At 42.4% G+C, this 26,970-nt stretch overlaps 4 protein-coding genes, 1 long non-coding RNA gene and 1 other non-coding gene across 13 annotated transcripts; 4 read left to right on the plus strand and 2 right to left on the minus strand.

Annotated features, from left to right (window-relative positions):
- Positions 1–2,813: 2,813 nt before the first annotated feature.
- On the plus strand, positions 2,814–7,689 carry LOC135581006 (interactor of constitutive active ROPs 4-like). Of its 7 annotated transcripts, none has more exons than XM_065188310.1 (6): positions 2,814–3,064; positions 3,146–3,238; positions 4,572–4,664; positions 5,971–6,044; positions 6,131–6,278; positions 6,358–7,689. In XM_065188310.1, exons 4-6 carry the CDS (start codon positions 6,031–6,033, stop codon positions 7,360–7,362), a joined length of 1,167 nt encoding a protein of 388 aa, XP_065044382.1. In that variant the 5' UTR covers positions 2,814–3,064; positions 3,146–3,238; positions 4,572–4,664; positions 5,971–6,030; the 3' UTR covers positions 7,363–7,689. The 7 variants fall into 7 exon arrangements, with proteins under 7 accessions (XP_065044382.1, XP_065044372.1, XP_065044385.1 ...); XM_065188300.1 differs by having other exon boundaries at positions 5,983–6,044; XM_065188313.1 differs by lacking the exon at positions 4,572–4,664.
- A 2,086-nt stretch (positions 7,690–9,775) lies between these two features.
- LOC103999939 (pentatricopeptide repeat-containing protein At3g58590) lies at positions 9,776–11,901 on the plus strand. Its single transcript, XM_009421849.3, has one exon. The coding sequence runs from the start codon at positions 9,821–9,823 to the stop codon at positions 11,804–11,806; it is 1,986 nt and encodes a 661-aa protein (XP_009420124.2). The 5' UTR covers positions 9,776–9,820; the 3' UTR covers positions 11,807–11,901.
- An 811-nt stretch (positions 11,902–12,712) lies between these two features.
- LOC135676792 (uncharacterized) lies at positions 12,713–14,258 on the minus strand. 2 transcript variants are annotated; one of them, XR_010514427.1, is made up of 2 exons: positions 13,743–14,258; positions 12,713–13,672 (listed from the first exon to the last, which is right to left on the minus strand). It is a non-coding gene; the product is annotated as an uncharacterized LOC135676792 (long non-coding RNA). The 2 variants fall into 2 exon arrangements; XR_010514426.1 differs by having other exon boundaries at positions 12,713–13,675.
- LOC103999841 (callose synthase 12) lies at positions 13,364–21,795 on the plus strand. Its single transcript, XM_065188345.1, has 3 exons — positions 13,364–13,653; positions 14,266–19,730; positions 21,515–21,795. Exon 2 carries the CDS (start codon positions 14,350–14,352, stop codon positions 19,726–19,728), a length of 5,379 nt encoding a protein of 1,792 aa, XP_065044417.1. The 5' UTR covers positions 13,364–13,653; positions 14,266–14,349; the 3' UTR covers positions 19,729–19,730; positions 21,515–21,795.
- On the plus strand, positions 17,354–17,434 carry LOC135592691 (small nucleolar RNA J33). The gene has a single exon (XR_010479192.1). It is a non-coding gene; the product is annotated as a small nucleolar RNA J33 (small nucleolar RNA).
- Positions 21,796–22,911: 1,116 nt separating the features above from the next.
- On the minus strand, positions 22,912–25,906 carry LOC135676795 (protein DEHYDRATION-INDUCED 19-like). The gene is made up of 5 exons (XM_065188366.1): positions 25,641–25,906; positions 25,355–25,515; positions 24,371–24,448; positions 24,004–24,281; positions 22,912–23,237 (listed from the first exon to the last, which is right to left on the minus strand). The coding sequence occupies exons 1-5, from the start codon at positions 25,720–25,722 to the stop codon at positions 23,126–23,128; spliced, it is 711 nt and encodes a 236-aa protein (XP_065044438.1). The 5' UTR covers positions 25,723–25,906; the 3' UTR covers positions 22,912–23,125.
- Between the last annotated feature and the right edge of the window lie 1,064 nt (positions 25,907–26,970).

The following is a 26,970-nucleotide window of genomic DNA, read 5'->3' on the forward strand; positions in this document are numbered from 1 at the left end:
GTTTCATTGTCTGCAAGAGAATAAAGAAAAAAATTATGTAGCAAACATGGTTGGAGTGAATTTTCTTCTATGTCACAACACTTCTCCAATGAAAAAGCTTAGGAACATTTTTGGAGGACAAAATAATCCTTTTATCAGTCTTTAGGGCCTATTGGTATTTAGATTAATTGTTCTGTATGTTATTTAAATTCATTAATTTTGTATTTATTATACAGGTTTTGGATGCATAAATAAAAAAAAAATCATTAGTTTAACCGTAGGTTGACTTGCACCTTTTGCGATATTGACTTTGATTTCTGGTCCCTCCAAACATTGGATATATTCATCCATAGGGAGCATGATCTTATGGCATTACCGGAAACACGCTATAATCTTTTTATGTTATTTTGTTCTTTATATGCATGTGCATTTGTGTGTGATGCATTATTAAAATAAGCCTTGGTTAAGTGACTCGAGAGCTTCCAACTGCCTGAGATAAGGTAGGGTGTTTACAAATATACACACGCGTTGCTTACATATTATACAATCATATTCAAGGGGTGAAGGTTAAATTTCTTCTATCTTAAACTGGCCTTAGGCTTGTAATTTTTTATTCACTTTTATGTTTTCTGTACCATACATCTATTGCATGGTCTTCATCTGCGCTTGGGTGTATTATGAAGATCCTTTACAATTTTTTGTTAATATATAACTATCTAAAATCCTCATGTTAATCACTTGTACGATAGCTAGTTTAAGTTACTACCCACCGTCGTTAGATTTGCTCAGAGATGGACGTCCACGGTGATCTCTTATTTGTGTTGGCAATGCAATGGATAATACGGCTGCAATAACCGCGCCGCTGCAATTGTACTTTGTTTTTTTACCTGAGACCACCGAGTTATCCCAGACAAAACATGGAACCATGGCAGTCCCTTGGTGATGTACTCCTGGACCATCAACTCTTGTCCATATCTGAACTGGATGTAAGCGAGAGAAGAAAAGATCAAGCCAGTGTTGGATGGATGGATGGATTTATGCGAGTCATATGACAACAACAATGCATGGGGACCTCCATTTGTTTTTCTGAACACATTAGAAAGTGTTAAGAAGAAGAAGAAGAAGAAATCTAATGACAGTAGTTCATAAAATGCACAACCAGACACTGCATTCTGAGCAGATTCAACACCCAACACCACCTGCTGATGAGATCTTTTTGCAATGACAGTGATGGTGGTCTCCCACCAGTTGGTGATAGTTGTAGCTTCGTTATTGGTTTGGGTGGGAGGTTTGTGGGATTCTAGAGACAGTGAGGTCACATGTAATGTTTGTCCACAACCAAAAAGATCTCTCGGCTTTCACATGCCCATGGCTGCGGCCTCATCCCCTTTTCCTTTAATTAAGAGCATCATTGCATGGCTGCTCGAACACCATTTGATTTTGTCAGTGGACATTTCTGTGAGGCAAGGAATCTTCTGTTGCAGAATGGTCTTGATTGATAACCTTCAGCTTCCAGGTAATTAACCCTGTACATCTGCATTGATCTTGGCTTGTGTTGTTGCTGTAGAATTTCATAACTTGAGCAGACTTGAATTGCTCAGAAATTGTTGCACGAGGACAGCATCTTAAAAGATGGTTATCTTGTCTTGCTATGGAACAACAGCATGTGCAAATTCTGTGTGTTGCACAAGGGGCCATCCTGAAGTTTCATAGTGTTTGTTTTTTTTGTTCCAAGGCAAAACTTAATTGTATTCCTCTAAAAAAACGTCATTTTACCATCTCCTCTTCTACCAGAAGAGATCAAAGTTTCTAAAATTAAAACACATATAAAAAAAAGAATGTTAACAATGGCTCAAAGTCTTTAGTATTCGATAGATGGATCAAAGCAGCAGCATCACTTCCGATATGAATATTTTATATGTCCATACTCCAAGCTTCAAATAAGCCATTCCGTATAGTCATAGCTTCATTACGTATGCTACATCTGTCCACACAACCTGCAAAAACAACAGCACCATGATTCTCAGATCCATCTGACATTCGTATCAAATTCACTCGAATGATTTAACATTTATAATAAGACTAACAGATTTAACAAATATTTTAAATTCATCTTGCTCTATAGCTACATCACCCTGAGTAAAGTCATGATGAGAAATTAACCACAGATTGCTGTTAGAAATTTTGACTTGCAATCTCTGTGTTTTTCTATTATTAAAAAATAAAATATTTTCAATTGTTACAGAATTGTTGTTGTTTTGAATAATACATGTGCACGAGCCTTTAAATTTGATTGTTTGATAAAATTGCTTCTAAAATTAATCTTTTTTCGAATATATATATATATATATATATATATCTTTTTCTTATATCTTGAATGACTAATAGTAAATTTTCTTCTTCTAAAATGTTCTTGCAACAATCTTGGATTAATGAGAATTTTTACTATATTCAAAACTAAATCTTGGCTTATTTTTTACTCTCCAACATTAAAATACATAATATGTAAGTGGCAAGTAGTTGTGTCTCAAGATAGAGCTTAGAATTATGCTTTATCTAGCACCCAATCTTTTATTAGCACAAAATGACATAAAAGTTTGGCTTCCTATTAATTTTATTTAAGTTAAAAAATATTTTCTTTGTCTATAAAATAAGACTGTATAATAATAATAATAATATTATTATTATTATTATTATTATTATTTATACAGGGGACAAACTCATAATAAAGGTAAATGGGTATTGGACCTGTGCATGCACCTCAGAATAAACAGCTCACTTCACTTGTGCCAAGTACTAACTACATATCTCAACCTTCTGTTCCATGGTTTGTTCTCCTCAGGACCACCATTTCCGTAGCCGCGAGAGGAAGAAAGGCTGAGGCGAGCCATTTCGACTCCCTCGTGAACGAGACCGGCCGCCTCCATTTATTGGTCACACGGATTCTCCATCTCTTTCACCTCTTGACTTGATGCGCAGACACCACCAGGATCCGTCCTCCCTCTTTCTCTCCCATGGCGGCATTCATCGTCGTCACTCTGATAGCAACCACTGCGTCACGGGGACTCGTAATGTGCGCTCACAGGTGATGCTTGTTTCAATCCCATCCATCGGCTTGGATTTTGCTGGCAGCATAGCGTATCAATCATTTTCCCCTTCGGTTTAGGTTTGCCATTCGTTGTCCTCTATTTAGGGCAGAGTAATGGAATCGCTCTGCCGCAACGTATTCAAGAATCCCTGACACCGGCAAACGCGTAAGGTATGCTATGCTATTTATTACTTCTCTAGTCTTTTCTTAGCTTTTTTCCTCCATCGCTTCACCTCCCTACGTCAGTCTTTTGGTTATAGAGGTTCGTTCATAATACAGTGTGTGACGACAATCATAACCGATGCACAAACTAAGCATCGCATAGTTTGATTCGATCATTTAAAGTTGATACAACTAATTGTGTTTAGCTGGTAATTTCAATGGAATGCTTTGGGAGCAAATCAAACAACCTAATATATCTAGTAGGATATGGATTCACAATAATACTATCGACTCCAAGTATAGTATTTAATCTCTTAATCATGCAAAACTAATCGGTCTTAGGTTGTAATAGATTATTTGATGATGTTATTAGTATGAACGTATGTAGCTTTGTTCCAACATTGTTATAATTCTTTTAACCAACCAATTATTTTTGTTTCATATTGTTCATAATCATGGTAAAAGTATTTATAATAATGTTACAGGCTTATAAGGGTTTGTAAAGGATAGTCGTCGACTTGGACTTAATTATTTTGTATCAATAATTCGCTCTTAGGGCTTAGCATATCAAAAAAATTATGAATGAATGATTTAGGGAAGATCTATTTGTTGACATTCTAAAAAGCATATACACAATGACATCTCAAGGCTAATCTTCCATCACACTAAGGTAAAACTTCAATCAAAGAAAATGGCATCAGCAGCAATAAATAATAAAAGAAAAAACAGAATTAAACCTTCAGGGATTTTGAGAGGAGATTTGCAGATGTTATAGTATTTTTCAATTAAACAGGATATGTCATCCTTAGGTCATAACAAGATATTGGGTTCAGTCATCCAAAGCTCATGCAACCACAAAAATCTATAAAGCCATCCACAAAACATGCATGTAAGAGGGAGTAATACAATGTAGAATATTAATATTACACACCTTCTTACACATGAGGAGGCCTGTGAGAGTCAGCCTTCCCAAGATAAAAAAGGACAACTGTTGCAGTGGTAATGATAACAAGATAACACCACCCCCCCAAAGGCAAAAGAAACATGGGAGAAGGTGCCAGTCTTTGCAGATGGATCCTTTTGTCCTCTTGCAATCCTTCCTAAGCTGTAGCTTCTTTTTACAAAGCACTAAATTAAACCACTTTATCTCACTGTATTTCAAATGCTGCTACCATCCTTATCCTAATGATGAGATATATTTGTCTTGGCAACAAGGAAACATTTCCCTTAGCTTTTCTTTTGGAGCTTCCAACCCCATTCTAGAGTAATAATATGCATACCTTCCCAAGCCCTTCTTTCCCAATTTTCTACTCTATTTTATCCTTTCTCTCCCTCTGCGAAGGGGACTGAGGAGTTCCCAGAGCGTGGTGGCTGTGGAGGAACTCTCGGATAAACAAATAAGTTGAGGCGTATGAGCATAGATACTGTTACAGAGGTGAGATTCCACTCTTTTTATCTCCTCAGTTGGATCTCTGTGTTTCTTTGACAAATCCAGTCTCTGCTATCTTCTTCTTTGCATGTTAGACAACAGTGAAAGCACATTGCTGTAGGGGGAGACTCCTGCTGACCTATTATTACTTCATATTATTTTTCATGTTGTTCACCCATTTAATAATCCCTAGCCATGTGAAAGTAGCTTTTTATGTTGATTCACAAAAAGGTGGTCTCGTTTCTACTTTTATGAATGCATATTTGCAAATGTTTATCTTTCATGCAAAGTTTGTCAATTTTACAGATCCACATGTTCTAGTATTAAATGCTCCTACAGAGCATGTCCTCCTCCTTTTTCTCATGCCTAGAAAGCTTGGAAAAGTAGTATAATCCTATAGTTCCCTTTGCAAAATCCACAATTTTTTTGGCTGGTCACTCTTTATTTCTGCATGGATAGAGATTGTTGCTATGATTCATACACTTGTTTCCGTTTGGGAGAATTACAAGGGGATGTTCTGCTTACTGCTTTGGTAAAGATTGTTGCTAAAACACTGAGAATGCCAGTTGAAACTTGAGTACCATTAATTCTGTCCTTGTTTCTTATCATCCACTCATCTGCAAAGATGAAATAAAGATGGAAGTACTGCTGTTCCCAAAGCTGTCTCCTCCTCCAGCTTCTACATCATTTATTGACGACCTGAACCATTCCACCATCTCTCGCTCTCTCTCTCTCTCTATCTTTTTCCTGTGCACACAATATTTTTCACATTGCTATGGATCTACAGCTCATGTACATGCATTGCCATGGCAAAAGAATTGCACAGATGAAATAAAGTTGGAAGTATTGCTGTTCCCAAAGCTGTCTCTTCCTCCAGCTTCTACATCATTTATTGACCTGAACCATTCCACCATCTCTCTCTATCTTTCTCCTTTGCACGCAATGTTTTTCACATTGCTATGGATCTACCGCTCATGTACATGTATTGCCATGGTAAAAAAATTGTAGAGAGAGCAGCCATGTGGGAGTACAGAACAGTTCTGTATGCACAAGCTCTACTATTCCTATTCCTCTCTCTCTCTCTCTCTCTCTCTCTCTCTCTCTCTCTCTCTCTACTCACGGTTTGCTCACTTCTTTAGCTAATTCAGTATCTGCTGTTGTGCTTCTCACCACCACCTCTCCTTCCTTCCTCCATGGAGAGAGTTTGAAATTTGAAGTGGGGCTTGGAAATGTGTGCCTCCATCTGTGCGGTGTTGCTTCTATTTAATTGTACCGTTGTCCACCATCTCTTTGGTTCTGAAGCATAGTTTAGGCATCTGAGCAGGTGAAGCCAAGTGTTGGGGTGTGGGTTTGAGCTTTAAGATTCGATCCAATGCCGAGATCAAGGTAAGGACTTTCGTCGAACACTTTTGTTTCGTGAGCTCTCTCTTTGAGGCCACCAAGTTGGTGAGAGGTGTTCTGATGGGGAGCAGAGGGTCGTCAGATGCGCCGCAGAGGCAGTCGCCGCGGGCGCCGCTCCACCTGAGGGCCACCGCCTGCTCCGAGGCCAACAGCGTGCACCACCGCCCCGTGGCCGCCGACCGCAGCCCCAGGGTGTCCCCTCGTGGTGTCTTACAAGAGGTAAGCGAGGAGCGTCCTGCTCTTGTTGGCCACCAGTTCATGCACTGATTCAACTCCGTGGCTGATGGCTTCGATGCAGCAGAGGAAGCGGGGCACGAGGGTAACCGACCTGGAGACCAAGCTGAAGAAGGCGCAGGAGGAGCTCAAGCGGCTGAGAGACCAGGTGGCCTCGGCGGAAGCCGCGAAGACCGAGGCGGAGCAAGCTCTCGTGAAGGCCAAGAAGCGGATCACGGCCACATCCCCGACGGCGAAAGGAGAAGACGTCAAGCGTCATGTTCCTCAGGAGTCTCGAAAGGAGGGCGGTCCACCGCAGGAGAACAAGTCCGAGGAGGAGAGCGTCACTTCTCCCGCGACGATGGATGTCTTCGAAGTAGTAGTGCCGACTGAGCCCATCCACAGAGAGAACGAAGACGTCAGCATGCAGAAGAAAGAAGAGAGTGCGGTGGAGAGGGAAAAGGAGGAGACAAAGGCAATGATCAGCGATGCAGTAGTTGCTGAGACAGAGGAGAAAAAGAAGGAAGAAGAGGAAGACAAGAGAGAGCCGGTGGTGATACCTGATAGCCCACAGGTGGACGCTCTCAAGGCCAAGCTCTCGGAGAAGGAGAAGGAAGTGGAGATACTCCTCGAGGAGAACGTCATCTTCAAGACCAGAGCCGACGAGGAAGCGAGGCAGATCGCAGACGCTGCTCGGGCCAAGGAAGAAGAGCTGACGGCGAGGCTGAACTCCACGGAGGAAGAGCTCAAAGAAAGCAGAGCTAAAGCGGGTCGCCTGGCGGAGCAGCTGGAGGCAGCAGAAGGCGCGAAGGCGGCGTTAGAGGCGGAGATGAAGCGGCTGAGGGTGCAGACAGAGCAATGGCGGAAGGCGGCAGAGGCCGCTGCCGCGGTACTGGCAACGGGGGACGCAACGGCCGAGGACACGACGGGGAGAAGGGTGGCGGAGCGGTGTGGGTCGATGGACAAGCACCTCGGCTGGGGGTCGCCGCTGGTGGCCGGGGACATGGACGAAGACGGCAGCGGGAGGAGAAAGAGCGCCGGGATTCGAGTGCTCGGGGAGCTGTGGAAGAAGAAGGGTCAGCGGAAATGAGCTGATCGAAACAGAGGAAGGAGGTGAGTAGCTCATCCTCATCCGTCCCTCGTTATGCTTACTCTGTTCGATTATTACTACTGTTGTAGTTGTCGGTAATAGGCAATCTTTTGGTCTCTGCATCTCTCTGCTTTGGATTTGAATCATAAACGGAGGGAAGTTGTATGAGTTCTTCTCGGTAGACATGGGAGTTTTTTTTGGCTCACTGTTTTAGCACACAAATCATTGGCTATGTAACTTTTAATCATGTTAGATTAGGTTTAAATATCAACATTCTTGGTTTAAGCACGAGTAATTATCCTTCCCCATTTTAATTACGTTGCTAAACTCACACTAATCTGTCATGAATTTTCTTTTAAATTGAATGGAGTTTTTTTTTAAATTACGAAAAGTGATTAATAATTTACTTTTATGTCTTGGTATTTGATTATTCAATTTGATTGAATGGAATTTGATTGTTTAATAATTTACGAAAAGTGATTAATTATTAGAGCATATTATGCGTTTGAATTTGATTGTTTATTCTTGATCTTTCTTGATAGAAGTCAACCGTAATAAAATGTTATATAAGGTGAAAAAGAGCAAAAATGGTCTTTGAAAACATCTTTAAGAATAAGAATTGATGTTACCAAAAAAAAAAGGGGATTAGGATGGAAATTTGTTCTTTAGTGTTCCTTCAAACCATTTGTGTGTGTTTGCATAGTGATGAACGTATTAATTTATCATCCATGAAAGGTCAATGTATAATTGCAATTTATATGAAATTGAGACCTAAAAGGACCCTTTGGCTTCAAGCCTTGGTTGGTTGTATGCATGTGTAGAACTGACACAACTACATCCAAATATATTATTTTAATACATATACAATCATATGAATGAAATTGACTTTGATGTTGATCATCATCCACTATGCTTGAGATGTACAAATGTGAGGATATGAGATGGATCATCTCTACTAGTTTTTGCATACTAACCAGAGTTTAACATGAACTAAAGAAGTACTTTTTTTTTTTTTTCTTCTCTTACATGTGAGGCAAAGCTCTTTATAATGGTAAATCCATTACTTCAAAGACAAGTAGGAAATTTATGGAACAATGCTTTATGATTGTTCTAAACGTTAGGTCGACTCTGATACCAAATGTGAGCCGAGTTTGATGAGTCAACTGGTCAATAACTCCATTTTGGTCCTTCAGTCACGGACCAAAATGGTTAAACGGGAGTTAATGTAGTATACTCATCAGGTCCTTATAAGCTAATCATACACATTGTCCACTTTCGATGTGGGACTAATAGGATGTTACACGATGGGTCAAAATCTGAATGCTTGCAATATCTGGAAATCATATATGGACTTGGATTATATATATATATTTGAAGAATACATACAATTGTTAGTCTGTAATCCCAAGTATAGCATGCTGATTCATGGCTTAAAATTTGATTTTGCCTCTCTAAAGCTGCAAGTAGTAGTGAAGATATTTAATGCAGTTTTTTCTGCTTAATTATGAGACCAAAAGGTCAACGAATTCCTTGGAATCACACAATGTGAATTGTTGATTACCTTCTTAAATTATTGCTGCTAGAACTTGAACTCAATCTTAGAGACACAGTCAGGCACTTCAACAGTCCATGTCTGCTGTGCTTTCAGCCATACATTGTTGTCCTCAACAGCTTCGAAGCTTTGGAGTGTAAGAAAACCCTAATCATAGTGACTAAGCTTAGCAAAACCAAAGGATGGAGCTACTTCGCTGTTGTTCTCAGAAATGCTTCACCATGATAAATTACATATGGCCAAATAACATTTGAGACTTTAATCAATAAACCACTGGAAACATTCAACATCTAACTAGGAAAAGCATGGAGGCTAAATTTTTGGCTGATGGAACCTCTTCACCTTTCTCTTATAATGTGTGGACTAACCTCACAAGATGACATTTTATTGAAGAAAGAAGGATGCCACCAACCTTTGCACACTTTGTAATCAAGTTTTGGTGTTGACCTTTTCCAAGGAATCTGTAAAATGATGTGATGCTTCTTTCTGTGTCAAACATATGTTTGCATTCAGTCATCGTCAATGGCAGAATGCAAAGAGGCAATAAGACAAACCTTTTGCATCTTTGTGTTCGCCAAGAAGTCTACAGCTTCAAAGGTAAAACAAAACAAGAGAAGAAAACACTCCTCTCGGATTGCAGAATCCACCTTTCATGACTGCAATGCAATAATATGTGTCAGAAAGTTTCATTATTAAACAATGTATTGATGTTTAGTGCCATGTCATTTCTCTATTGAGAAATTATTAGGGTTTTTTTTCTTTTAATGAATGAACTATATATATATATATATATATATATATATATATATATATATATATATACACACACACACACACACTTGTCTTAAACCCAATAAAAGTATACGCGCCATTTTGAACCGAGATGACCTCCCTGATGCTCTCCGTATGTTCGACCGGATCTCTGCCTCCGACAATTCCCTCGTCGCCGTCTACGCTCACCGGAACCACGCGCGCGAGGCGCTCGCGGTGCTCTCCCGGATGTTGGCTGCCGGCCTCAGACCCACTCGCTTCGCCTTTGCACCCCTTCTCTCCCTCCCTTCGCTTGATCTCGATCGTGGCATTCAACTGCACTCTCTGATACTCAAGTCCGGGTTTCTCCACGCCGACCCTTTCTCCGGCACCGCTTTGCTTGGCCTGTACGCGAGGAACGGGAGACTGGATGATGCGTTCGGTCTGTTCGAGGAAATGCCCACCAAGACTGTCGTCACTTGGAACTCCACCATCGCGGCGTTCTCCCGGCGCGGCTTCGTCGAGGAGTCCATATTCTTGTTCCGACGGCTGTTGGGAACTGGAATGGGTCTGACGGAATGCTCTTTTCTGGGCATCTTGTGCTCTCTCCGCTCATCGGACAGCTTGCGGTGTGTGGAGCAAATTCATGGGCTCGCTGTGAAGACCGCGATGGATTCCTTCCTTGTCGTCGCAAATGCTTTGCTTAATGCACTCTCCACTTGCTCGGGAGTGCTCGCAGCTGAGCGGTTCTTCAACAGTTTGCAGACTCGGGACGTGGTTTCTTGGAACACGATGATGACAGGGTTCGCGAAGAGTAGTATCCCGGAGAGAGCCTTGGAGCTCTTCTTCGCGATGCATGTCGATGAAGTATCACCCAGCGGGGCTACGATCGCCACCGTGATCAATGCTTGCACCTGCTTCGACTCCGCAGAGTACGGCGAGCTCATCCATGCCAAAGCAATCAAGCGCAATCTTGACAACGACATGTTCGTCGCCAGTTCGCTGATCGACTACTATGCAAATTGGAAGAGGCTGCAGGATGCGCACAAAGTGTTCGACGAACTTCCCGTGAAGAATGTAGTTTGTTGGAATGCTCTCATCTCAGGCTATTCAAAGGATGATCCACCTACCTGCCTACTTCTTCTCAAGTCGATGTTGCGATCGGAGAACAGACCAAACGAGCTGTCCTTCTCTTCTATGCTCACGCGACTGTCTCCGGCCCAACTCCAGCAGCTGCATTCATTGATCATAAGAATGGGACACGACAACAACGAGTATGTTTCCAGTGCCCTCATTGCCTCATATGATTCTCCTGGCATTTCATCTGATGCGTCCTCCTCTGCCAAGGATGCTGATCCAGTGGCTACCTCTACTGCTCGATCAAATGCTACAGCTAGTGTTCACAACAGAGCCGGTCGATACCAAGAGGCACAGGAGCTGCTTCTCCGGCTGCAAACTCCTGACACCATGTCATGGAACATCTTGCTGAATGCCTGTGCTCGAAATCGCGGCTACTCCGAAGCCTTGTTGTCGTTCAAACGCATGCAATCCTCTGGTCATTCGATCGATAACTACTCCGCGGTGAGCTTGGTAAGCATCTGTTCAAGGATCAACAGCCTGGAGCTCGGGAGGTCAGTCCATGGGCTTATCGTCAAGACCATCTCTGGTTGCATGGACACCTTCGTCTGCAACGTGTTGCTGGATATGTACGCAAAATGCGGCAGCCTGGACGGTTGTCTGAAGGTGTTCGATGAAATGGGTGATAAGAAGAACCTCGTTTCATGGACGGCGCTGATCTCAGGATTAGGACTCCATGGCTGCCCTCATGAAGCGCTTGCGCGGTTTAAGCAGATGGAGTCCGAAGGGTTCGAGCCCGACCGAGTCGCTTTCCTCGCAGTGCTTTCAGCATGCAGGCATGGAGGTCTTTTGGAAGAGGGGATGCTGATGTTGGAAAGCATGAAGAGTGACTATGGCATTGAACCAGAGATGGATCACTATGTGTGTGTGGTTGATTTGCTATGCAAATGTGGGCATCTAAAGAAAGCAGAGCTTGTGATCAGTGGCATGCCCTTTCAGCCAAATGCTGTCTTATGGCGCACCTTCCTTCGAGGATGCAAGACATTTGGTGGTCTGTTGACATGATCATACTTAAGGATGGAACTATGTCTAAAGTGCAACTGAAGTAGGACAATAGACAACTACGATTCATTCTTTTGGAAGCATGGTTTCAAATTTCATTCCATGTATCACCAGTATGCCCAGTATGCGGGTCAAGATCTTTCATCCGATTCAACCAATATATATATATATATATATATATATATATATATATATATATATATATAGGCCCTTCCACAGACCCAACGTTGTTGATGTATCTATAAACCCCATATTTATATAATAATAGTAGTGGTGATTTTTATTAAAAAAAACTTTTCTTTTTAGATTTTTCTAGGAAGGTATCTTAGTTTTCAATTTTCATATTTGGTGTCCCTTTCTTCTCTGGTACCTAAATGCCCTTCATCACTATCACCTTTTTCTTCGTATGAATATTATCTCGTGATAGTTTTCATCCTATTGTGGTTGTTTCTACATTATCATAGATGTCTTCACTCAATCATGAGCATCTTTAATCTCAACTTCTCAACTTATATTTAATAAAAAAATTGAGAAGATAAAAAATTTGAGAAGATAAAAGACATGCCTATGACGATCGACAATGTCCATCCAAAGGAGATGGTAACGATAAGAGGGTATTAAAGAAAAAAGAATCAAATAGAAAAATTAAAACTGAAAGAAAAAATCATCCGAATATTAGACTATATTTAATAAAAATTATTACGTACAAAGGACAATTCCAATCATAAGAACAAGCCAAGAGGCTTTTGGCACTACAATCCAACGTAGCAGATCTCGGCACATGCCTCACGCTTGCAGTGCTGGTGTGGAACAGTTTTTTAAATCTGGAATTTGAAAATTATTATTATTTTTACCTTTTGAATATTAATGTGCTAATTACTAACAATTATCTACAACACGAGTGTCAGGTAAAGGATGACACCAACTATTTCATCAATTTATCCCATAAATGTAACTCAATCATCCAACATGATGGACCACATATATAATATTCTCCCCAACGCGTGAGAATATTTTACATGACATGGCTCCATCAGGCCCCTCGGCCCATGTGTCTGTCTCTCATAGGGGAAGAGATTTATACGTGGGGCGATTTGACGACACCCGAAAGACTGCGGTCTTTGGCCCCACATACGGGTTCACTGATTGCCACCCGGCACGTGCATGGCGCGTGTGAGATAATTTTTCCACGGCCCACCTCGAGAGTAGTGCTGCAGTCACCACGTGGGACTCGTCCGCTCGTCCATCAACGGTAGCCTCTCGCGGGTCGGATTCAGAAAAGCACAAGCAGCCGTAAGATACTGAAACGACGCCATTACCAAGTCCAAATTAACAACTCACCGTTTCCGACCCATTCGCGTGCCTGGTAGCCACGAGGAAGCCGTGGAATCCACTTACCAAGGTCGACTAGTAGCGCGGGTAGGTGAGACGCGTACCCTTCAATCGCCTGACGACAAAGCTCCTCGATTGCCAAACTCGAAACCACCGCGAAAACCTTTCACACCGTTTCACACCGTTCGCTAGAATCACACGCATCGCCCCCCGCGGGACCCAATGACCTACTGAGTCAGGATAACGTACGGGGGTCGGCGGGTACCGAATCATCTGGTAGAAGAGACCTCTTCTCATTGCGTCGTCGGAGAAAGATACACAAAAGAGGGGCTCCGCCCATATCTCACGCCGAGGGTTTCCAACCTCAGCGAAGCCGTCCACGCAAGCTTCATTGCACCCCAAAGCCACCGCTGCCCTTCCTCTCCTCTCGTCACCACATTCCACTCGCCCGTTGCCCCATCGCCGTCACTGGATCGGCAGCAGATTGCCTCCTTCCTCTCGTCTCGCTCTGTTCGCAGGTACATGATCGCTTCCTTTCTACTGTTTGTGCTCTTAGCAAAGTTGTAGAGAAGAGAAAGAGAGAAGAGAACCGTCGAGAGGTACTTGCCTGCTCTTCCTCTTATTATCGTCCTTTCTTCGCCTCTTTTCCTCTTGCTTCCCGGCCAAGCAACAGTCGCCGTTTGTTCCGCGTCGTCCCGTCATTACCTCGTTCCAGAAACCGCCATAGGGGGAGAAGCCGTCGTAACCGCAGAGTAATTTTCTACGCGATAAGCTCCTCCATCGAACGTCGCCATGGTTGGTGATTTGGTGAAAATAATTGGGGCGTGAGATTGGCAGCAGAGCGAGTGAGACACACACAAGAGAAAATGAACCTCGTTACACGCGTCCCGCACTTGTTTCCCCAAAATTGTCTCCTTCTCATCCTGCGTCTGGGTCCCACAGAAGTATGTGGCTTGGGAGTTTTCGAATCACGAGCGCTAAAAAGGAGAATAAGAAAAAGAAAAGAAGAGGAGAGAAGAAGGAAACTTGCATTTTTCACTTAAATCTCTCTATTTTTACATGTCAGCTTACACTTTTGTACGTATTTTATTCCCCCGCTCCGAAACTACGAGTTTCTCCTCTCTCTACAGCTCAAAAAGATTCGAAAAGGAGAAGAAGACACAGCAGAGCGGGAGAGGGAAAGGTACAGACGTTCGCCCAGATCTGATGCGGCCATGAACCTTCGCCAGCGCCCCACCCGGACCGGCCCGGGCGCCGTCTATGGCCCCGGCCCGACGGCGCCGCCTCGCAACATGGTTGGACCGCCCGGTGCCGGCGGCCCGGGGGAGGATGTCTACAACATCATCCCCATCCACAACCTCCTCGCCGACCACCCCTGCCTCCGCTTCCCCGAGGTTCGCGCCGCCATGGATGCCCTCCGCGACATGGTCGGGATCCCGACGCCGCTCTTCGTCCCTTGGCATTCCGGCCTCGACCTCCTCGACTGGCTTGGTATCTCCTTCGGCTTCCAACGAGACAACGTCCGCAACCAGCGGGAACACCTCGTCCTCCTCCTCGCCAACGCGCAGATGCGCCTCCAGCCCCCGCCGGACAACGCGGACGTCCTCGACCCCTCCGTCGTCCGCCACGTCCGCAAGAAGCTCCTCCACAACTACACCACCTGGTGCGCCTTTCTCGGCCGCAAGCCCCACGTATCTCTCCCCGACTCCGGCCTCCGCCGCGCCAGTCCGGACCCCCGCCGCGAGCTCCTCTACGTTTCCCTCTACCTCCTCGTCTGGGGCGAGGCCGCCAACCTCCGCTTCCTCCCCGAGTGCCTCTCCTACATCTTCCACAACATGGCCATGGACCTCAACCGCGTCCTCGAGGGCTACATTGACGACGCCACGGGGCAGCGCGCCCTACCCGTCACCTCCGGCGAGAACGGCTTTCTCACCCGCGTCGTCACCCCGATCTACCTGACCATCCAGGGCGAGGTCGAGGCCAGCCGCAATGGCACCGCCCCCAACTCCGCCTGGCGCAACTATGACGACATCAACGAGTACTTCTGGAGCAACCATTGCTTCGAGCGCCTCCGCTGGCCCCTTGACCGGTCCAAGGACTTCTTCCTGACGCCGCCCAACAAGAACCGCATTGGGAAGACGGGCTTCGTGGAGCAGCGCTCCTTTTGGAACCTCTTCCGCAGCTTCGACCGCTTGTGGGTCATGCTCATTCTCTTCCTACAGGCGGCCATCATCGTGGCATGGCGTGGGGAGACATACCCGTGGCAGAATCTCCAGACCCGCGATGACCAGGTCCGGGTCTTGACCATCTTCATCACCTGGGCTGGCCTCCGGTTGCTCCAGTCCATCCTTGACGCCGGCACCCAGTACAGCCTCGTGTCATCCGAGACCAAGCTGCTCGGGGTTCGCATGGTGCTCAAGAGCCTCGTCGCCATCACGTGGACGGTTGCATTCTCGGTTCTCTACTCCCAGATATGGGAGCAGAGGAACCGTGACAGGCGGTGGTCACAGGCCGCAAACCAGCAGCTGGTGAACTTTCTCGAGGCGGCTGCTGTATTCATCCTCCCAGAGCTGCTCGCCATCATCCTCTTCATCCTGCCCTGGCTCCGGAACTTCCTCGAGAAGACCAATTGGAGAATCTTCTACATGCTCACTTGGTGGTTCCAGAGCCGAATATTCATCGGTAGAGGGCTCAGGGAGGGCTTGTTGGACAACCTCAAGTATGCCATCTTCTGGATTGCACTCCTTTCTGCCAAGTTCTCCTTCAGTTACTTCCTCCAGATCAAGCCGATGGTTGCCCCTACCAAGGCTATGCTCGAACTTCGAAACATTGAGTATGAGTGGCATGAGTTCTTTTCTCGCACCAACAGGTTCGGCGTGGTTATCTTGTGGCTTCCTGTCATCCTGATCTATCTGATGGATATCCAGATTTGGTACTCAATCTTCTCTTCATTTGTTGGTGCGCTAGTGGGCCTGTTCTCGCACCTGGGTGAGATTCGTGATGTCCAGCAGTTGAGACTGAGGTTCCAGTTCTTTGCTAGTGCAATGAAGTTCAATCTGATGCCAGAGGAGCAACTAACCGAGGAACATGACTCGCTGAGGAGTAAATTCAGAGATGCTGTCAACCGGCTAAAGCTGAGGTATGGCTTGGGGCGCCCATACAAGAAGATTGAATCGAATCAGGTTGGTCCCAGCAGGTTTGCATTGATATGGAATGAGATAATTCAAACGTTCAGGGAGGAGGATATTTTAAGTGACCGCGAAGTAGAGCTTCTTGAGCTGCCACCCTATACATGGAAGATCCGGGTGATTAGGTGGCCATGCATTTTACTCTGCAATGAGCTGTTGCTTGCTCTCAGCCAGGTAAACGAATACAAGGCTAATGACAGAAAACACTGGAGAATGATTTGCAAGAATGAATACAGGCGATGTGCAGTAATCGAGGTATATGACAGCATCAAGTCCTTGCTTCTGGATATCATCAATAAAGGAACCGAAGAGCATTCCATTGTTGCCCGGGTATATGAGGAGTTTGATAATTGGATTAGGGTGGAGAAGTTTTCGGTGGAATATAATATGTTCATTCTGCAGAGTATATATGATAAACTGGTTATCCTCCTGGGTACATTGGTCAAGCCAAACAAGGACAGGAACAAAGTGGTCCACACATTGCAGACCCTCTATGACATAGTTACCCGTGACTTCCCCAATAACAAGAAGAGCATCAAGCAACTTAAAGAAGCAGGGTTGGCACCGAGGGGATCAAGTGATCTGCTCTTTGAGAATGCCATTGAATTGCCCAATGCAGACAATGAGAACTTCTACAGGCAGGTAAGACGGCTGCACACAATTCTTACATCGAAAGATTCAATGAACAATGTACCGAAAAATCTGGAGGCCCGAAGGCGTATTGCTTTCTTCAGCAACTCATTGTTCATGAACATGCCCAGAGCTCCCAAGGTGGAAAAGATGAGGGCCTTTAGTGTCTTGACTCCATATTACAATGAGGAAGTTCTGTACAGCAAGGAGCAGCTTCACTCAGAAAATGAAGATGGCATCTCTATCATATTCTATCTGCAGAAGATTTATGAAGATGACTGGGCAAACTTTTTGGAACGTATGCATAGAGAAGGCATGGTTGATGAGGAAGAGCTATGGAACAAAAGGTCGAGAGATCTTCGCCTTTGGGCCTCATATAGGGGTCAGACACTGTCACGCACGGTGAGAGGAATGATGTACTATTACAGGGCTCTCAAAATGCTTACCTTTCTTGATAATGCTTCTGAGATTGACATCAGCGATGGTTCAAGGGAGCTAGCTTCTGTTGGTTTGTCAAGGAGACGAATAAATGATATAGATGGCTTGGAAGATGGGGGCAAGTCACTATCACGAGACCGTAACAGAGCTAGCAGTGGTATCAGCTTGTTGTTTAAAGGCCATGAACATGGGACTGCCATGATGAAGTACACTTATGTGCTGGCCTGCCAGATTTATGGAAACCAGAAAGCCAAGAATGATGCACGTGCCAGTGATATTTTGTATCTAATGAAGAACAACGAAGCCCTTCGTGTGGCTTATGTTGATGAAAAGAAGTCCGGGAGGGATGAAGTGGAATATTACTCTGTTCTTGTGAGATATGATCAGCAACTGGAGAAAGAGGTAGAGATATACCGGGTCCGTTTGCCAGGGCCACTGAAGCTTGGAGAAGGCAAACCAGAGAACCAGAACCATGCCCTCATCTTCACAAGGGGTGATGCAGTGCAGACTATTGACATGAATCAAGACAATTATTTTGAAGAGGCCCTCAAAATGCGCAACCTGTTAGAGGAGTACTCCTATAATTATGGTGCTCGAAAACCAACAATCTTGGGAGTTCGTGAACATGTTTTTACTGGTTCAGTGTCCTCCCTCGCATGGTTCATGTCTGCACAGGAGACAAGCTTTGTCACACTTGGACAACGGGTTTTGGCAAATCCTTTGAAGGTCCGAATGCACTATGGCCATCCTGATGTCTTTGATCGCCTTTGGTTTCTGAGCCGAGGTGGCATTAGTAAGGCATCCAGAGTCATCAATATCAGTGAGGACATATTTGCAGGCTTTAATTGCACGCTTCGTGGTGGCAATGTCACCCACCATGAATACATCCAGGTGGGGAAAGGACGGGATGTAGGCCTGAATCAGATATCTATGTTTGAAGCCAAGGTTGCTAGTGGCAATGGTGAACAGACCTTAAGCAGAGATGTTTATAGGTTGGGTCATAGGTTGGATTTCTTTCGAATGCTCTCCTTCTTTTACACAACTGTGGGCTTCTACTTTAACACCATGATGGTGGTGCTGACTGTTTATGCATATATTTGGGGACATGTTTATCTGGCACTTAGTGGTCTAGAAAGTTCCATCAAAAACATTGCTGACTCTACTGACAATGCAGCTCTGGGTACTGTTATCAACCAGCAGTTCATTATCCAGCTTGGCCTTTTCACTGCCTTGCCAATGGTTATTGAAAACTCTATTGAGCATGGCTTTCTTCCTGCGATTTGGGATTTCTTGACAATGCAGCTCCAGCTTGCATCGATGTTCTATACCTTCTCCTTGGGAACTAAGGCCCATTATTATGGGCGCACAATCCTCCATGGCGGTGCAAAATATAGAGCAACAGGACGTGGTTTTGTGGTTGAACACAAGAAATTTGCAGAGAATTATAGACTGTTTTCACGTAGCCACTTCATAAAAGCAATAGAGATTGGCGTGATATTGACTGTGTATGCTTCCTACAGTCCTCTTGCGAAGAATACTTTTGTTTACATAGTAATGACAATCTCTAGCTGGTTTCTGGTGGTATCATGGATCATGGCTCCCTTTGCATTCAACCCATCTGGTTTTGATTGGTTAAAAACTGTCTATGACTTTGATGATTTCATGACCTGGATTTGGTATCCTAGTTATATTTCTGCTACATCTGACCTGTCCTGGGAGAAATGGTGGAATGAAGAAAATGATCATCTTCGGACAACTGGCCTCTGGGGAAAGCTATTGGAGATCATATTAGATCTCCGGTATTTCTTATTCCAATATGGGATTGTGTACCAGCTAAAAATTGCTGATGGGAGCCACAGTGTTGCTGTGTACCTACTTTCTTGGATATGTATTGTTGCAGCTGTAGGGATTTTTGTCTATGTGAATTATGCTCGAGACAAGTATGCTGCAAAGGAACACATAACATATCGAGCCATCCAGTCCTTCATAATAATCTTCGTGATATTTGTGACCGTTCTATTACTGGAGGTTACTTCCTTTGAGATTGTTGATATCTTTACAAGCCTGTTGGCATTTATTCCAACTGGTTGGGGTTTAATTTCGATTGCTCAAGTGATCAAACCATTCATTGAATCCACTGTGCTATGGGAAACTGTGGTTGCCGTGGCTCGGCTCTATGACATAATGTTTGGATTGGTTGTAATGGCTCCAGTGGCATTTTTGTCCTGGATGCCTGGGTTCCAGGAAATGCAGACAAGGATTCTCTTCAATGAAGCATTCAGTCGAGGTCTCCAGATATCGCGTATTCTCACTGGGAAAAAATCTGAAACCATGTAGAGGTATGTCTTTCATATAATTCATCATGTTATACATTACTTTGAGCTGTTGCATCTTACTTTTCTATGATGCATATGTCTGAATGTGTATAGATATGATTCTTTGATGGAATTCTATAATTGACATTGAGTCTTCCCCGAGTGCTTTCTGCAAATTGGTTGGTTGCCTTAATTTATGTATTTCTCTGATATAAGAACTTAGGCACATTTTATACCTAGAACAAGGCAAAAAACTTTCTGTCTTTTGGTCCAAGTTTTTATTTGACTTGATCAGATGTCTATGTCACTACTCAGTCCACTGAGACTGGGTCTTGACTCTTTCAAGACAAGATTTATATCACTCTGCTGAGTTCTTCAAAGTTTATTTTCAGCAATTCATGGCTGATTCACCAAGTTGAACCAGCTGGCAAAAATATCTTCTGTCGACTCTCTTTTCTTTACTTAAACTATAGAGTTCACCTTGATTACTTTTGTTGCTTCATGATTGTGTACTGTACGGGGCTGTTTCTTGTTGGTAATTATCCAGCCCAACCTGGAAATTTTAAAAATAAATGATTTAACCAGCATGACACCAACTGACAGACACAGGTCCAATTTCTGATTGGTAAATGCTGTCTGGTGCCAACCATACTTGGGAAATTTAGAATCTTGTTCCCAACAATGCAGATCAAATATAGATGATCTCCTCAGGAGAAAAAAAAATCTCTTGGGAGAAACAGAAAACTACAATATTGCTTGCAGTTCAAGTTCATGCAATGGTGGAGCAACTGTCAACTTGGAGGATTCTAAAAGGGGAAACTTCAAAATTTGCTGTGGATCGATGTTTATCTCAAAAGATAAATTAAGCCATGCTGATGATGACAATTTGGTACTTTTTTTATAATAATCATTAAGTTTAAAATATTTACACCATATTCACTCTTCAGATTGCTTATCAACCTAGATTGATGGAGCTCCCTTGTGTCACTTTTAGAAAGCGATGTTTGATGTGGTTGCCCACAGGACAAGTATTGTTCTTCTCTGTCATAACTAGCTTAGAGAAGTCAACTGGTGTGCTCCCATGAGAACTTGATATGCACTTTATAGTTGATCAATAATTTGAATTGCAAGTCTTATCTTCCACCTTCATACACAATTTGAGAGCTGAAGGATCATCTTTTTTATGTTGATTGGTTAGGTTCACTCACAATAATTTATTCTAGACCATTTGATGATTACATGCAACGAAGGACATGCAATAAATGAAGTTGGTTGGATCAGATCGTTGGATTAGTCACTCAAGCTAAACTTAGATGCTGCGTTTAGCTGATTATTGAAGTAGTTTCTATTAACTTAGCACTGTTGATGCATCTATCAAGTAATTATTTCTGCATTTGTCAACTTATGAGCTTCAAAAGAACACAACACTTTAGTTTGGCACACTTCAATTTATAGTTGTATTATATCTCTGTTTGCTTGTGTCATGCTCATATGGAACTATGTCTCTCCATATTAATGCCAATGATCAATGTGCTGATGCTTGTAAAACATTCACATGGTTGGAGGATATGTCACATTCCTCTTTGAAATTCTTCACCTAACCAGTTTTGTATGAATTTTGTCACTGGATCTCCTTAGATTATGGTATACTGTCGTGCTCATTCGAGCTTGAAGGTGTCAAATTGTTATGAAACATGGTCTCTTACACTAAATTACTTTCATCAACCATTGAAATCACATAAAGCTTCTGGATGATCTTGCAGTCTTGATACATCATTTGTTACTGATATGGAAAGGATTTTTTGCAGGTAAGACTAATAATCAACCTCGGTTATTGGAGGTATTCGCGTTCTGTATGGCTAGCATTTTCTCTGCTACTTCCTGGCGGGAATACCTATGTCTTAGTAATTTTCTTTGCTTTTGTATCTTCTTGAGTTGGTACTCCTTTGCAAGTCAAATGGTATGTAAGTATCTCATTTTGGAACTTTGATTCTCTCTGTTCTATTTAGGTTTTTGGCATAGACTCAGGAAAGTTTGAGATTACTTGTAATTTTGAAGTTATGAGTTGGGTGTGTTGATATTTTTAGTATCTCTGACATCCTTAGTTTTAGTAAACCAAGATGCCTGTGTTCTCCAAAGGAACTCAATATCAGCATTCAAAAGAAAAAAACAACACAAATGAGATGATCGAGATGATGGTTGTTCAATGTTCAAGAATGTTTGTGTAGTTCGTTTGGGCCTTCCGTGTGAAGCAAAGTGCTTCATGTATGTGAGGAGAGGTGCCTAGATAGATGACCTTAAGCGAAAAAAGCTTCAGCAAGGAGGTTTTGGTGATTAGTCTAGCTTGCAACTCTATTTTATATTGTGAGTTTGTAGATAATAGTAATTATGGATATGATATTTCTAATGCAATTGATTACTTACAAATGTTGAGTTTCTTGAAAGCTGTTGAAACAGGTTGTTGTTGTTGTTTCTGTCTAGTTCAGACTGTTTCTTCATGGTGCCCTTCTTCTTCGACGGACAAAAGGGAGGTGTGAAAGGTATCACCTAAACTCGTCTTCACCAAATCTGTTTAACTTTGGCATAGAGAGAGAGAGAGAGAGAGAGAGAGAGAGAGAGAGAGCTTATCTAAAAGAAAAAGAGTTAAAATAGTGTTTACATCCTTCTCTGTTGATGCAGGATTTGTAATCAAATTAGAGATCCTCGTATCTCTATGTATCTTGTTTTTGCATTTAGTCTTCCTTTTCTTCTCTCCGTTCTCAGAACAATATAATTGCATCATCATCAAGTCTAAGCAAACATGTTATATAAAAGGTCTGATGGATATCTCAAGTATGTCATTCTTCATTTTGCAGATCATGCTGTGGCGGCTCTAATCAAACAAGAGTAATCACATTGTTAACAGTCTAAAATAAGATTATTAGTTTTGGTCCAAATATACGTTTTTGGCATGTTTCTATGGGTATTTATTGGTCCAACCGTTGATTTAGTATGCAAACCGTCCTAATTGGGTAGTATGCAAACACGTTGATCCGACCATAAGACTACTAACACGGGTCTCATAATAATTGAAATTGTAGTAAGGCTATTCTAATGTTTGTCGTTTAACATAATTCTCTTTAGAGATTCAGTTATGTTTGCAAATACAGTCCTCCATGCACTAATCATCAAACTCAGTGCATAAGAATAGCATGCACATCTGATGTTTCTGAAATAAGTATGCTGCATCATTACTACGTATAGCATTGTTAAAACTGATTAATACATATGATGCATCATATTCTGCAAAGTGGGCGGTTGCACTGTAAACATAATCTAAGGTAGTATACATACGCCAAACTTGACCTTGCATCTAAAAGGCAGGAAGAAGAAACCAAAATGGCCTCCATGTAGCATCAACAACATGTCCCCCAGCTTTCTTAATCACCAAAAAGAGTGGAGACAAGTAGATCCTGCACAAAATCTGCTCTACCTGTGGCCTGTTTTTGCCTTTGTTCCTTTTGCTCGCATGCCAATGAAGAAGCGTTCAAACTGTTATGAAAGAAAGTTTCTCAGATGAGAAATAGGTGCCATTAAGCAATGATGATGAGATCATTTCTCAAAGGAGTTTTTTCATGCGACTACTGAGAACCACATAGACAGATCAGACATGTCAGATCATGAATATAATCAGAACATTAAGTCCAATATCCACCCCAAGTAGTGGCACATGCAATTATTTTGAAGATCTACTGCAATTTGGCCCTGTTTCCCGTTGATGGTTGGATACATGTGTGTATGCCTTCTAATATGTACAAAGAATCGATGCTCATATAATTGTAGCTCATAAACCTAACAGTCCGATGATCCGTCTCACCAGTTAAGAAGAACAAGAAGAAACAGATGACAAGGTGTTTGCAGTAATAATACGAATGAGGACAAAGCGTTCAGGCAATCAAAGCCACCAATAACAATCCTAAACATCCCTAGACCCTGCCTGCATTGGCGGGCGAGGGGGGGCCTCATGCGTTAACATCAACTGAGCCTCTCATTCAGTATCTGCTCCATTGTTCTTCCAGCCAGGTTAGCATGGAAGATAGGAATATTCTCACATTCAAATACCAATTATCGCTTACATTTAGCATTAAGCCACTAAGTTGATTATAATATCCAAAATCAAGTCCAAGTTTTACTTTTTGTGATCCTCTTGTTAAATATCTTAAGCCCCAAACGTTACCCATTTACAACCTTTTATGCTAAGACCATATATCGGCAGAAATCAATGCTTATTTAAGGAAAAAAAATAAACATAAATTACCTTGATTTTGAATAAGGTAAATTTGATTCTTTTTTCCTATAAGAATTCTCATCGGGGGAACGTTTTGAAGCTTCTTCTGCCCCAGATGTTGGAAAGTTCATCAGAAGTGTCAAAAGAAATGGGTCGGCTGCGATATTTGACTCATCGATGTGGTTTGATCCATAACCAGCACTTCCCGAAAGCACCTGCAAATGAGACTCATACAAATCCCTCCCCAAAAGAGAGAGTGTGTGACCGCTAGGGATCCCAAATCTGCGTAATCTTCGATGTCTTTGCAGGTAATCCTTTGTCAAAGAAAACAAGTGATAAGATATTTACGATCACATGACAGCATGATTTATAAGTTGTAACACAGTGTAAAGGATATCTTGAATATGTGCCCATGTTGGAAGATGATGTGGTTCAGCATATCTTTTGTAACCTTTATAGTGCAGATAGGGCAAACCTGTCAAAAGAAAACCGAGCAAATATAATTTTCTGGAATAGATGGTGTCATGATTTAGCTCGATGGGATAATTAACTCATTAACTTGATGACCACTAAAATATATGAATAATAGAAGACACATCTAATTCTACGAAAAACTCATTCTCCCTTTGTCTAATTTACACGTATTGCTAGATCTCTCATGTTTGATTATCAAAGAAAGTGGATATTTCATGGCAAGAGAAACTATAAGAGCTTCAAATCTACCACAAAAGAGACAATAATCCCTAGTTTGGAATCTAAAGGATCCGAGACATCTACATGAGAAATATAAGCGGGGATTTGTGCAAATAAAGAGAAAGATAAGACTAGCATTCGATTCTACTTATCAAATAGAGGAAGCTTACTATCTTTAGCATCCAAGCCAAGGAAATCCTAAAATCATATTTTCTAGATTATAAATTTTTATTTTAAATTTTAAAATTTATTTATTAATGCTATTACATCCAAGAGCTTAAGCTATCAGATGAGATACAATCTTAATTTATATTTTTTTAATGCTTCCCATAGAGTGTGAGGGCAAACTGCTCAACTCAACACGGAAAATTAATCAAAAAATATTTTTTTTACAAGCGTGATCCCGATAAATTTTGAACAAAGGACCTTTCGTGTCGTGTCGATACAAAATTAAACTTATTATCAATATCATTGCATCTAAAAGGTTAAGTTGTTAGATGAGATATGATCTTTATATATATATATATATATATATATATATATATATATATATATATATATATATATATATAAGCAAAGACAAATAAAAACTAATACTATTAATTTTGGGTGAAAACTCATTTATTTTGACATTTATCATCATATTCATTCCTTAATATCATTAGATAGATAGGGTTTGTATGCTCACAGCGGCTTTGGACTCGAAAGCATGCTCTTCTTCAAGGTGGGAGCACAGCGACGTGATGTCGTGATCCTCGTAGCAGTAGGGGCAGGGGAAATCCGGCCGGACATCCTCCTCCTCCTCCTCCTCCTCCTCCTCCATCTCGAACTCATCGATGCTCAACCGATCTATCAAAATCCAATTTATAGCTCGGAAAACGGTACACAGGCAAAAGGATTCCAATCGAACTATGGAGTTCCACGGGAACAGCAAAGAGAAGGAAGGGCGGACGGAGGAGTGATCGGGGCATGACCTGATTGGAAGCTGTACTGATGCTGAATCGAGTAATGCCTCTTTGCGGCGGCGAGGCGAGAGATCCAGAGATCGGAATCCATCGACCGTGTGCGCCCCCGAGAAATCTCGCTGGCGGCGACGTCGGACCTCGAAATCCGACAAAGAGGAGTCGGTTCCTTCTCGTCTCCTCCTGCTAGTTCAAATTTCTTCGATACTAAGACGACGGACTCGCGATCGAGAGAGAGAGAGAAGCGGGGGGTGGGGGGGTTTGGGGTTGGGAAGACGGAAGACGGAAGAGGAAGATGTCGAGATCGACCGAGAGAGGGGATAAAAAATGGTGGCTCGTTCTCCTTTTGTTTGACCCGACCTCGGTGCTCCACGTGTCCCTAATAGCGGGCAAGGGCGCGCCAGTTCCTTGGGTGTCATTTGCTTTCGGCACACGTGCACGGTAAAGATGGAATCTTATTTAGTACCTTTCACTCGATCCCCATCCGTATGTTTAAGGATCCACTTCAAGTATGGTGGCAAGAATAATTAAGCTACCGCACAAATGGTATATTGACACGTGCACGAGAGGACTAATAAGACTCATTAAGGGTGGATGCTGTGTATGGTTGTTAGGAAGACAACTTTCTTGCGACGGCTTGGTTTACATCCACGTGTCCATCCTTTTTCGAGGAGAAGAAAGCAGTCGGAACCTTCCAAGTCAGCCGAGCTTGACTGGACTTTTTTTATCTCCATCACTTCAATCCACTTTCCCATAAATCATGAAAACATTCTTCAGAGATGTGATGACACCGCTAATAGCGTTAATGCATTTTTGTATGAATGATGCTTTAGAACGAGTGTATTCGAGAAAATAAATATGGATATAAGTACATGAATATACATGTAGCAAAAGCAAATACTAAACTCAACTTTTGCATTAATAGTCTTTTCTAAAATAAAAAAAAAGTGTCAGCTATACAATCCTTGACAATTTATCGAAAATCCTAAACCCAAATTCCCACTTCTTCATTTTCTTTACGTAATAAATAAATAAATAAATAAATTTTTACACCTAACTCACTTAAATTGAAGATTCAAAACACTTTAAAAATTAATTAAATTAAAGATTCAAACACTCATTGTACAAAACTATATTTAAAACATTAACAATTATAGTATATATAATTTATGAAGATTTAAAATCTCATTGCATATTATTTTCTAATATACTAACTACTTAGGTAGTAAATTGCTTTATAATATTATTGCAACATCTCTAAGATCAAAACCCACTTTCACCACTTATCATTTGCACCCCCCCACTTATCCGGTTTAGGTAACCATGAATGAGAGCTCGTATG

This window comes from Musa acuminata, chromosome BXJ1-1 (genome assembly GCF_036884655.1).
Source record: "Musa acuminata AAA Group cultivar baxijiao chromosome BXJ1-1, Cavendish_Baxijiao_AAA, whole genome shotgun sequence".
NCBI classification, from domain to species: domain Eukaryota; kingdom Viridiplantae; phylum Streptophyta; class Magnoliopsida; order Zingiberales; family Musaceae; genus Musa; species Musa acuminata.

Bases quoted from the DNA above. Each gene is read 5' to 3' on its own strand.
- LOC103999841 (XM_065188345.1), top strand. From the start codon at position 14,350: ATGAACCTTCGCCAGCGCCCCACCCGGACCGGCCCGGGCGCCGTCTAT.
- LOC103999939 (XM_009421849.3), top strand. From the start codon at position 9,821: ATGTTCGACCGGATCTCTGCCTCCGACAATTCCCTCGTCGCCGTCTAC.
- LOC135581006 (XM_065188310.1), top strand. The intron at 6,279-6,357 runs GTAAGCGAGGAG...GCTTCGATGCAG, and splicing joins CTCGTGGTGTCTTACAAGAG to CAGAGGAAGCGGGGCACGAG.
- LOC135676795 (XM_065188366.1), bottom strand. From the start codon at position 25,722: ATGGATTCCGATCTCTGGATCTCTCGCCTCGCCGCCGCAAAGAGGCAT. The intron at 24,282-24,370 runs ATATCCTTTACA...ACAAAGGATTAC, and splicing joins AACATGGGCACATATTCAAG to CTGCAAAGACATCGAAGATT. The intron at 23,238-24,003 runs GTAATTTATGTT...CTTTCATAACAG, and splicing joins TTACCTTATTCAAAATCAAG to TTTGAACGCTTCTTCATTGG.